This window comes from Hippoglossus stenolepis, chromosome 16, assembly GCF_022539355.2.
Source record: "Hippoglossus stenolepis isolate QCI-W04-F060 chromosome 16, HSTE1.2, whole genome shotgun sequence".
NCBI classification, from domain to species: Eukaryota; Metazoa; Chordata; class Actinopteri; order Pleuronectiformes; family Pleuronectidae; genus Hippoglossus; species Hippoglossus stenolepis.
Window position 1 is genome coordinate 22,553,497 of NC_061498.1, and position 12,729 is coordinate 22,566,225.

At 42.3% G+C, this 12,729-nt stretch overlaps 1 protein-coding gene across 6 annotated transcripts in view; it reads left to right on the top strand.

Annotated features, from left to right (window-relative positions):
• smg1 (SMG1 nonsense mediated mRNA decay associated PI3K related kinase) overlaps positions 1–12,729 on the top strand; it is a 79,254-nt gene that overhangs the window by 23,425 nt on the left and 43,100 nt on the right. For all 6 annotated transcript variants that reach the window (XM_047343825.1, XM_047343826.1, XM_047343828.1 and 3 more), the window contains 7 exons: positions 902–1,063; positions 2,422–2,540; positions 2,647–2,734; positions 2,845–2,946; positions 3,220–3,360; positions 4,855–5,081; positions 5,660–5,859. In XM_047343825.1, coding sequence (XP_047199781.1) covers positions 902–1,063; positions 2,422–2,540; positions 2,647–2,734; positions 2,845–2,946; positions 3,220–3,360; positions 4,855–5,081; positions 5,660–5,859 — 1,039 coding nt within the window. The remainder of the gene's footprint in view (positions 1–901; positions 1,064–2,421; positions 2,541–2,646; positions 2,735–2,844; positions 2,947–3,219; positions 3,361–4,854; positions 5,082–5,659; positions 5,860–12,729) is intronic.

The following is a 12,729-nucleotide window of genomic DNA, read 5'->3' on the forward strand; positions in this document are numbered from 1 at the left end:
CGTCAGCATGAAATTCTCTTTGAGTTTCGCTTCTCATTTCTCATGCCCCCCTCACAGCAGACTGCTCACTCCCCCGCCCATCCAGAAAACTCTCCTGCACACATGCATATTTTTGAATCAGGAGAGGAGGGAAGAGACTCAGAGCGTGGAGAGAGAGAAAGAAAGTGAAAAGCCCCAGCGAGTTTACCAGAGTTCAGAGACGGTTATTGACAGTTTGTTCATATTCTTTGTGAACGCTGAACCGAACAAATCAGTTTACAAATTATGAACATGAACGGCGTTCACTCCAGCTAGAGTGGACACTTGTGTGTTGGAGTTTACGATCCACAGCTGCTCAATGATCAGAAGGCATGCCCCGACATTAATATTCAACTCGAAACGAGGTCATTGACATCGTGTTTAAAGCCTAAATGTCCACTGGTATCTTCCGACAAGGTGCATTCAGGGACCATCGGAAACGCTGTATTCTTCAGCCTTCTTCTTTAGACTAAATCTTTTAGTTTTTTTGTTTAGTCCCAGGTGCGCTTGAACCCACAATGGTTGCATCTGAAAGAATAAGGCTAAAACTGTCATATACACCATGAGAATATATGTAAATTAGCTTAATGTGTAATATCAGTGGATTGGTACTATATTAACCCTTATCTTAGTTCAAATAAGTCTTTTTGTTACAACTTGTCCCCCATAGTGCTCTTTAGTAATATCTACAAATGTATGTTGTTATATATGCTCTTTGTCGTGTATTACATGTAAGAGTGTAGAGTTTTTCACAAAGTTTGAACGGGTCACAGTCAAAGCTCCAATTTAAGCACAAATTCTCTGAGTAACAGTTATATGTTGATGTTGTTTTTCTGCTCTGTGGTTGCTCTTAACCCATGTTGTGTGTTTTATTTTTATACAGACATGACCATTTCCTCTCATCCAGCCTGTCATCATCTTCTCCCTCCCTGTTCGATGGCGCCGTCATCAGTACCGTGACCACAGCAACTAAGAAACATTTCAGCACACTGCTAACCCTTCTGGGAGGTCTACTGTCAAAGGAGCACCTCTACCACGAGGCCAGGTTCATGTTTTTTTTATGATGTCCAAAATAGTTCAATCTTGAAAAGGTGTTTTACTGATCTCCAGTTAAATTAGTTGTGTTGAGTTGGTATGAGCACACATGGCCCCACGAACATTCCTTTTGTGATTCTTACACACCTTTTTTTTTCCCGTGTACATAAGCCTTCCCAATTTTTTTTTATAGAAAAGTCCAAATCCTTAAAAACAGTATTTGGACTTAATACATTAAGAGATAAATCCTGACTTAAAAATTCACACATTTTTTTAAATTAACATTTTGTATACGGACCTTTTATCATGTTATTTTTACAGGACATCTCACACACCAAAAAAACACTCACTGAGTCAAGAATCTTTCATGATTACATCTATTATAGGCTGATTGAAAAATATATATATATTAAATGTATTGAAATATTCAGTTTATAGTCATATTAACGAAAAGGTACTATAACATGGTAACTAAACACAATTTTCAAAAAGCATTTTTGTTGGAGCTTAGAAAAAATATCTTTTAGAAACTTTGAGCAGCCAAAAAGCTGCTCATTATTCAAACCTGTGTGACAAGGACATTAAGGTGAAAAGTCTTATTTAATGAGACATGGTCAACCATCTGTATGTGGAGAAAGGAACAGCTGAAATCTCATTTGGAGGTGGTCTGAAAGCCATGTGGCCACATTCTTTTCACTGTGTGAACGCAAATCCGACATTTTTAATCGCTTCTCAGTGACCATACGCTGATTTGCTATTGGCCAAAATATCAACACAGACCACAAATGATTGATGCTTTTCCTAAATTGGTCAAATCTTTCTTCATAACACAGCTGCAGAAGATTTGTTTAGCTCCCCCTGACTTCTCTCTCTATACCGCTCTCTCGCTTGTTTGTGACAGCAAAAACATAAACACAGTGACTTCAGACACATCTGAGTACTCAGACTGGGTAAAAACAACATAATTATGACTTCGTTAACATAAATGCTGTACGTGTGTACTTGCAAATAGAGCAGAGTCATCCGAGGAGACACATTCAGACGCATTTTAATGCCAATTTTGAAAAGATGAACATAAAGCTGTTCACTTGTGATTGGATCTTTCAGGACGGATTTGGTCAGTGACAATTCACAGGAGTATGAAAAGTTCTTTTTCTGAGGAAAAATGTATAAAAATATAATTTAAAGTGAATTTTTCATGAAAAAGTGCTATTCAAACATCTTGGTAACATTGTGAATTGTGAAATTTACATAAAAGGGCCACGACCTATGAATGTGTGACAACATTTCTTCAGCAAAACTAGATTTGAGCAAGACCCAAAGGTGGCAGGATACAGTTGCTGTGACACTTTTGTGTTTGTGTGTTAGGAGGCTACTGCTGACCTGGGCTCAGGAAATCTCTGTGCTGATGAAGAAGTCAGACACTTACAGCCCCCTTTTCTCCCTGCCCTCCTTCAACAAGTTCTGCAGGGGCCTACTGGCTAACGGTGAGCACAATATGTCCGCCCTTTCCAACATCGAATTTTCAAGTTAAGTCAACTTCAAACGTATCCTTTATTCATCAGTTTCACCCCTTTTTTCTCCTCTCGATAGCTCTTAACGAAGACCAAAGTATTTGCCTTCAGACGTGCCACAGTTTACAGGTCCTTTCTTCGTCTCTGTCCACTGAGATGCTGCAGAGGTGAATGTCTCACACACACGTTTCAACAGCCTTTTGGACGTGGGATAAAACTATAATGACACATGCCTGTTTTTAACATTTGTGTGTGTGTGTGTTCATCCATCCATTAGGTGTGTGGATGTGTGCAGAGTGCAGTTGGTCCACTCAGCTGTTAGGGTGAGGCAGGCCTATGGAAAGCTGCTCAGGACAATCCCCCTTGATGTAGCTCTTAGGTAAGACCTCTACTGTAAAAAGGATCTGTTGCCCTTAGAACACTTCTGACTGTACATAATATCTTTACACAGTACATACTATTCACATTTGGGCATACTAATCGGGTCTATTGAATAGAAATGTCAAACTGAAAGAAGACAGACATTGTGAAAGAAGTCAGTCGTCCTGACATATTTCAGATTCTGAATCTGTTTATACTGGTTTAACACATTGTCGACTTCAGTACATTAATTCCTTATTATTGAGAGGTGTATTGTTTTATTTGTTCACAGTAACCACAGCCAATCTGAGATGAGGGAAATTTCACTGGCAATCCGCCAGCACATGAGCCAAGCACCAAGCAGCACCTTCCACCCCCAGGACTTCAGCGACCTCATCAGCTTCATCCTATATGGGGTTCTGCACCGTGGAGGGTACATGTCACAGTGACACGGGAATCAATTGCAAAGATTTTACACAAGCTCTGTAGATGGGTTTTTCTTTTACAGTTGTCGTTACAGAGACTGATGCAGCAGGGGCCAGACTTTGTATAGCAGCTTATGTTTCCCAAATGTTTAGGATGTATTATGTATTGCTGAAATTAACAGTGAATTAGTAATAATATCTTCAATTGACATTTACTTCTCTAAATCTGAAACATTGTTAGAAAGCCAGTGGTCATTGTTTTCAGGTTGTCCGTCCATCCCATTCTTGTGAACATGTCTCATGACCTTTAGAGAGTTTCTTCAAATTTGATAAATATGTTTAGTTTGACTCAAGGATGAACTGATTAGTATTTGGTGGTCATAGGTTACCATGACCTCAGAAAACTCAGTTTTGCCATGCTATCTAAAGAACGTCTTGGGGGAATCCTTTCGAATTTGGATTAGAATCGATTTCAGTGGTCGAATGTAAAGGTTACAGTGACCTCAAATGAAGAACGTATGCAGACTGAAACTGGTTGGTGGAGACATACAATCACAGGGCGGCAATTCTGGTCTAATCTGTTAGTGAAATTAGAGTATTAAACACAGTTTCACAGTAGACAGAAAAGATAGATGTGATATTTAGGGTGTAGGGATGTCACGATATGAAATTTTGGTGCCACGATTATTGTCAGAGGAAATATCACAGTTTCAAGGTTTTCACGATTATCAATACTATAGAGTAAGGGGTGAGTGAGTGTGTATCAGCATGTCAGCTGCTGGTTAGAAACAGAGAGTAAAAAAATACAAATACAAATTACCTGACTCGCGAGAGGCAGGACACCATAGTTGGATATCGTCGTTTTTCCAATTCTTACGGTTATGAAACTGCGGTTATGGTAAAATCAGTTATTCCCAACATCCCTAGTAGGGTTCAATAGCTAGTTCTGAATAAAGCTGCTTTCAGACGTGCACTGAGCTCCGGAGATCCTTTGTATTTTCTCCCAAGGAGGTATATACGTGAAATGTTCAAGTAAGAGCCCCTGGACTTTCTGCAGACTTTTTCTGCCTGGCCCCAAAGATGTTAAGAGGGAGAGTTTTTGGTGATAAGGGTCAACGCTGTGCTCTCTGCGGAGTTGATTCATTACCTCATGTCTCTGCCTGCTGTACCACCCCTTGCCTGAATCCTGCGGCTGATTTGTTGCTATTGTAAACAAGTTTTGAGTGAAAGGAAAACTCAGGAGAAAGTCCAGACCCAAATCTTTGGAGTTCCTCTGGAGGACATGTCTGAAAATGGCTCAAGTGTGTCATGGTAATATATTCTAGCTAGTCCTTCTGCAGATAAATGGCCCTACATTTACCTTGGGTGTGCGTTTGTATGTCTGTGTGCACTATTACAGAATATTATTATCCCGTCAGTCTGTACCCCACTCTGCCTACCTCATAATGACTATCAGGCATCACTGTAATACGACTCTAAGCTTCACATTTGTTTCCTCTCAGGAAAGATCCCTGGATGGAACGTCTATACTACAGCTGTCAACGGCTTGAGAAACGGGATGCCCGAGGAAGTGTGAATGGCAGTAGACCAGGTGTAGTGCCACGGGCAATGCTGAAATCTGAGGTGGTGCTGTGGCAATGGGCAGTGTGGGAGGCTGCGCAGTTCACTGTACTTTCTAAACTTCGAACGCCGCTGGGCCGAGCTCAGGACACATTTCAGACCATTGAAGGTACAGGGACAAGATCCAATTTGTGTTCTTAATGAATAGAAAATTTCACCTGGGTTTTAAGCCTCTTCTGCTACTTTTTTGTAAGATTAAATAGTGGACATCGTAGCATACCGTTGTGCATTGTTTTCAATATGGGGACCCTTCAGAACGCATTTGCTGTGGTCTAGTTTGAATTTGATTAGCAATTTTTTGACTTTGTTGTGGTCTTTGTCCTAAGACAAAAAGTCCACTAGATTTTGTACAACAGCCCTGCAATAAATTGTTTTATTCTCAATTTATCTGCTGTTGGGCTACATTCTGTTGCACAATTATATAAGGTTGTAAACCAGCATTTAAATAAATCTGTAAAGAAAACATTTGGAGCCTATTTTTCTACATGATATACTGTGCATTTTAATAACCAGTACTGGTTGCAAATAGACCACATTTAGCTGTCACAGACCCATTCCTGAAATGTTTAAGTTGTTTGCATTAGCATTGATTGCATGTCTAATACACCAAAACAAACATAAGTAAAACATAAGCCAACATTGCTGACTTTCATTACCTTGTTTTTCTTCTGCATCTCTGGGTTTCAGGTATGGTCCGGAGCCTGGCTGCCCACAGTCTGAACCCAGAGCAGGACATTGGAGCATGGGCTGCTGCCGGAAGTGATGGCGATGGTCACCACTCCAATCAGTTACGCCTCGCTTTGCTGCTTCAGTACCTGGAGAACCTGGAGAAGCTCATGTACAATGCTTATGAGGGCTGTGCCAATGCTCTCACTGCCCCACCAAAGGTATGCAAGTAAAAGTATAGGTCCCCACAACTAGTTGATAATTTGAGCATCTAACATTATGACAATGAAGGAGTGCTGAGACCAGGGGAAATAAGATGGGGTAAGAATGATCCCAAACCGGGGAAATTCACTTGTTACAGCAGCAGATCGTAAGAACGAGGTAGACAAAAGAATGAAAACGGCAACAAAATTAAAAATAAATAAATTACTGTACATGTATATTAGTGAATTATCACAATAATATATGATATATGTGGAATAATATTGTAGCATAAAAATGCAGTGAGAATGCTGAGGCCTATAGACTGTGCTGAAGAAAGCTGAAAATGGGTACATACACTACCGTTCAAAAGTTTGGGGTCACCCAGACAATTTCGTGTTTTCCATGAAAACTCACTTTTATTTATCAAATGAGTTGCAAAATGAATAGAAAATATAGTCAAGACATTGAAAAGGTTAGAAATAATGATTTTTATTTGAAATATTAATTTTGTTCTTCAAACTTTGCTTTCGTCAAAGAATGCTCCATTTGCAGCAATTACAGCATTGCAGACCTTTGGCATTCTAGCTGTTAATTTGTTGAGGTAATCTGTAGAAATTTCACCCCACGCTTCCTGAAGCACCTCCCACAAGTTGGATTGGCTTGATGGGCACTTCTTGCGTACCATACGGTCAAGCTGCTCCCACAACAGCTCAATGGGGTTGAGATCTGGTGACTGCGCTGGCCACTCCATTACAATATATAAATATATATATATATATATATATTTCTTTTTTGAATGTAGGATTAGCTGAAATAGTTATAAGAAAAATTATTGAAAATAGATGAATATTAGTTGAAGTTAAAGACACAGTCAGTCTTCTTGTCTGACTGTTAGCATTCGTGTCAGTGTCAAATTTAATTTAATGCCGTTTGGGTGTCACCCTCATCTAGTTTTGCATCCACCAAGTAGGGTGCAGACACGCACAGCTCCACTAAGCTCACTTACAGTGTTAATTTGGAGTCTTTTCATCCATGTTTTGACCTCTACTAGGTATTTATCGCAGTCTTTTGCGATATATATTTATCGTGCACGTTGATATGGCGATGACGATAGATTTTAGATATATCGTGCAGCCCTACTACATAAGATACATGATTACTGTATCAGGCTGGACAGTTTACAATACACAATATATTTGCACGATATGGATTTTTCCGGCCGATATGATAACCGATATTACATGCTTCACACAATAATTTCACGTTTCTTAAAAAGAAGTTCATAGCCTGTAGTTTATGCACACCTGAGGGTAAAATTGCAAAATATAGTAAGTAATTGACACAGTGGTGCCCAATGTGGGGCTCCACGCCGCAAGAGATGCGGACTGGCAAGCGGAGATGGCGCTGGTACGGTCCGAGGAGGACTGGGAGCAGGCAGCGGAAAGCAGACGGTGGCTGGAGGCTCGCCAGAGGCACGCGGAGAGAAAGATGGCTCTAATTGAGTGTCTGCTGGCCCAGTCGGGGCCCGGTCCTGCTCCTGCCTAACACACCGAGCTGAAGCCGGCGGCGAGCATGGCTCTGATTCTGCTTCCCCTCGCGGCACTGCTGCACTGACAATCTATTTGACCTTTTGTTTCCTCACTAGCGCTGGCTGCAAGTGCCTCATATTCTCGCCATACATTGTCGTCGCGATGACAGACACTAAGGTTAAGTCGCTAGTTTTCCCTCGCAGTGAGGGATTGGCAGATGCAGAGCGGAGTGGGCAGGCTGGGGTGTAAGGTTTGACCATGTCCTGGATGTAGACTGTGCTCGATCTGTTCGCAGCAAGGTACGCAAGTACTAGTGTGTTGAAGCAAATGTGAGCAGCCACTAGTAACCAGTGAAGGGAGCGGAGGAGCAGTGTAGTGTGAGTGAACTTAGGTAGGTTGAAGAGCAGTCAAGTTGCTGCATTCTGGATGAGCTACATAGGTCGGATGGCACTAGCAGGCAGACCAGCCAGGAGGGAGTTACAGTAGTCTAGGCGTGATATGACCAGAGCCTGGACCAGAAGCTGTGCCGCCTTCTGAGTGAGAAGGGGACGTATTCTACTGATGTTGTACAGCATGTATCTACATGAGCGGGTTGTTGCAGTGATGTTGGCGGTAAGGGAGAGTTGACTGTTGAGTGTCCCACCCAGGTTCCTTGCGGTCTGGGTTGGGGCTACCACGGAGTTGTCGATGGTGGAAGAGCCTTTCCCTAGAAGGAAAAGTAGTTTGGTCTTGTCAAGGTTGATTTTCAGGTGGTGTGCGGACATCCACTGAGAGATGTCAGTCAGACAGGCAGAGATTTGTGCTGCTACCTGCGTTTCAGATTGGGGAAAAGAAAGAATTTGTTGGGTGTCATCTGCGTAGCTGTGGTAGGAAAAGCCATCTGAGTGAATGACAAAGCCGAGAGAGTTGGTGTACAGAGTGAAAAGGAGAGGACCCAGGACGGAACCTTGAGGAACCCCAGTAGTGAGAGGACAAGGTTCGGACACAGATCCTCTCCAAGTAACCTGTTAAGTGCAGTCTTTGAGGTAGGTTGAGAGCAGGAAGAGTGCAGAGCCTGAGATACCCAGATCCTGAAGGGAGGAAATTAATATTTGGTGATTCACCATGTCAAATGCAGCAGAAAGGTCTAGAAGGATGAGGACAGAGGCGAGAGAGGCTGCTCTAGCAGTGTGAAGTTGCTCAGAGACAGCAAGGAAGGCAGTCTAAGTTCAGTGGCCTGCCTTGAAACCAGTCTGATGAGGATCAAGAAGGTTGTTCTGGTGAAGATAGGAGGAGAGTTGATTAAAAGTAGCACGCTCGAGTGCTTGTAAGAAAAAACGGCCCAAGCTAGTTAACCTACGACAGCAGATACAGTAGTATTCTAGCAAAGAAGCTTACTGTTTGTGCTTAATGTACTCAGCCTAAATCCAAGCAGTCTAGTAGTATGAAAACCCCCCCCCCACCAAAATGGTGCAAAAACTTTAGTAGGAGATTTTCTGCTCAGATGCATTCACAACGACGACAACACAGCAGCGACTGAGCCGCGCTGCTCACGCCTTCAGTTTGGACGCTCTAATTTGATTACTTGGGCACTGAAATGAAAACCAAGATGATCTGCATCACGCTGCCAGTGTGACCAGGCGCATTCACTGCTGGTTGATGTTCAATTGCGAAGTGACGTACTGGTGAAAGTTGCGACTGAAAATGACACGGGGCTAAAGAAAACGCGTCCGGGGCTACAGTCCTGGATGCCCAAGCCAGGCGATGCCCATGATTACACCTATGGTCCTTTGGATCATCAGTAACAGCTCAGCACTGCTGCAACCAGAGGTTAACGGCTACAGACCACTCACATATAGCCAAGCGATCTTCTCCAGCTACTATTTGTACTATTCTTCTGCAACACGAAATCAGCAAGTATTCCCAAATTGCTGATCCTACCACATAAGAGAGGGAAGTGAGGAGGTGTACTCACCAGACTGAGGAAGCTTCTTTTCAGATCCCCTCCGTCTTCCATCATACTGGCAAATGTATGTTCCGTCCGGAATATAATGGACTTATTGCATGCCAAGTGTCAGGGGGATAGAGCCTTCAGAGATCCCTGCATCATCACCCTGCCTGAAAGCTGGCTCCATGAGGCCTGCTCAGATTTCGAGGTCAATTTCGATCATTTCACCATGTTGCAGGCAGACAGAACCAGGCAGTCAGGCAAATAAAGAGGCAGTGGGGTCTGCATCTACGTCAATAACAGCTGGACCCCCTCCAGTTCGCCCTACAGGGCCAAAAGAGGGACAGAGGACACTGTGCCATGCTTCCTCCACTTCCTTTTCCAACACCTGGAGTCACAAGGCAATTTCACTACGATCCGTTTCATAAATTTTAGCTCCGCATTCAATACAATCCATGCCACCAGATGATCTGAAAAACTTCACCACCTCAATATCCTTCCACTTTTCATCCACTGGATCCACAACTTCCTCAACAACAGACCACAGGCCTCTACACACTCTACACCAACGACTGCACCAGCCCCTCACCCATCACATTACATTTCATTTAGCTGACGCTTTTATCCAAAGCGACTTACAATAAGTGCATTCAACCATGAGGGTACAAACCCAGAACAACAAGAATCAAGAAAGTACAATTTCTTCAAAAAAGCAAAACTACAAAGTGCTATAAGTAAGTGCCATTTAAGTGCTACTAAATTGTTAGTTTAAAAATGTTATTCAAGGTATAGTCGGAAGAGGTGTGTTTTTAGTTTGCGGCGGAAATTGCATAGTTTGAATCACCACATACTTCAAAAACCCTGATGACACTGCCACCTTCTAGGATTAATCAGTGACAATAGCTTTGTTAGAACCTATCATAACTCCATTTCCCACTTCACAAAGTGGTGCATTAGCAACTTCTTATAGCTGAACTTTGACAAAACAAAGGAACTGGTCATTAGTACATCAAACACACCCCCCACACACACACAATAGGTTGACAACTTCAAATACCTTGGACTCGACAATAATTTGATCAGCACATTACTTCCATCAACAAACGATCATGGCAAAGACTCCATTCTATTTGCAAACTTAGAGCACTGTCTGTTGCCCCTTACCTCGTGCTGCTTTACAAAAGCATAGTCCAACCCATACTGCTGTACTGTTACTACATTTTGCTCAGTGTCCAACAAAAACAAACTCACCGGCATCACACACTGCATCCAAAATCATCAGCCTTCCCACACCCAAAATATCAGACATGAACAAAAGAGCCATCACACAACTAGCATTTGCCAGAGCAAATGACACCGACCACCCTCTCAATCACCATTTCACATTACTGCCATCTGGACAGAGGTACAGAACCCCTAAATGGAGAAGGCCCTGTTTCAGCAGGAGCTTTGTCCCTGCTGCCATTGCAGCACTAAACAAACTGTCACGGTGAATGTGTCATGTATGGGTTTATGGTTTTATGTTTAATGTGTTTTACTGTCCTACCTGTGTTCAGATGTGCCTATTTGTGTTGATCTGTACTAAAATGGCTGTGAAAACTAATTTCCCCAAGGGGACAATAAAATCTAGAAAGTAACAGCGTCTCAGCTGATGTCTCTGACTCGATACAGGTTAAATGTATTAACACCGATCATTGCATAATGATTGAAACTTATATTAATGAGTTAAATCTTTCTTCAGAGCACCGCATTCATCAGCCGCTCTCTCTCTCTCTCTCTCTCTCTCTCTCTCTCTCTCTCTCTCTCTCTCTCTCTCTCTCTCTCTCTCTCTCTCTCTCACACACATACATACAGTTATCGGACACATGTGTAAACTCAGTCTGGATAAAAGCAACAGACTTTATAAACGTAGTAAATGTAGAGCTGGAGGAGATGTCGGGGCGCGCTCTCTGTTTGACTTGACACAGCGCAAATGATGGCGACAGAAAGGAATGATAAATTTCTGACGCTAAAAACTGTAAAAAATAAATAAAACTTTGGGGTTCAAACATGTATGAAAAAACCTAAATTAACACTGAGTTGACATAGTGAAGCTGTGCATGGCTCCCTGGTGTCTGCCCCAAACTTGGTGGGCTGTGCAACTTCTCCCAGTTGTGGAGCTGTCCGTGGTCTCTGTGTCTGTAGCCAGGGACTGTTTGTTTATTTATTGCAAGTCATCGCAATATTAAACATTATCGCATGTTTTCCTAATATCGTGCAGCCCGTATTTGTGTGTGTGTGTGTCTCTACACCACGTGATTGGCTGCACCTGTGTCTTATCCTTTCAGAGCTGCACTGTTAACAGAGAAATCATTCTGAGGAAGCTCTCAGACAAACTGCAATAACACAAGAAATGTACATTATACTGACAAGGTTTTCCACTGTTAACTTTGCTGAACACAGATATGTTAGATTCATGTAGATACTGTGAAAATGACGGAGAGATGGTAGTTTTAATGTCGGCCACATTTCTGATTCTGCTTTGGAGCTGGAGAGTTTTTTAACATTAAAGTTTATGGAGCTGATGAAGGTTCCTCTGGTTAATTTAATTGTCACTATGAAAAAACCCTATGTCATATTGCTTCAGTCAGCACATTATGTGATTTAGGACCGATTTATCTACACAATTTGTGTGGAGTGAAAAAAGCTGAAGAGCCACCCTCCGGGCGATTATGTCACCCACTCGACTCACCACATACACACATCTCTCAGAAAATGCATAAAACTTTATTATTCCAAAAATTTGACAAAGTTTGGAGAACTAGAAACCTTTCAAAGAGCTGTAGGTTTTTGAAGATTTGAACATTTTCCCAATCATTTTATAGGGATGGTTAACCCATAATGAAAATTCACTCATCTACTCAGCACTATGCCTATGTAGGGGGGGTTGAAGTGTTTGAGTCCAGAAAACACTCTTGGTGTTTCAGGGGCAAACAGCGTTGCAGCCAAATCCAATACAATTGAAGTAAATGGCGACCACAGAAAAGAACACAAAATGCATCCATACTCTTGCCGTGGTCATCCAAGTGTCTGTATAGACTCGAAACGGCTTCATTTGCACCATGTTTTTCGCCTAAATGTCCGTTGTTATCCTCTTCCTAGTTACTGCTGCATCTCTCATGAAAACTTACAAGTATCCCTGCTAGTGCTATAGTATGCACTGAGAGTCTGACAGCAGTGTGGAAGTGTTTCTTCTTACACTGTGGGTGCAGCAGTTTGCTGCTGAAAGAGCTACTTGGGGCTGCCACAGTTTCATGAAAGGGGTGAGAGCTGTTGTCCATGATGGATTTCAGCTTCGCTAACATCCTCCTCTCATCTACATCAGTGGAGTCCACAGGGCACTCTAAAACCAAGCTTTCCCTCTTAACTAGTTTAACTGCCCCCTTAACTAG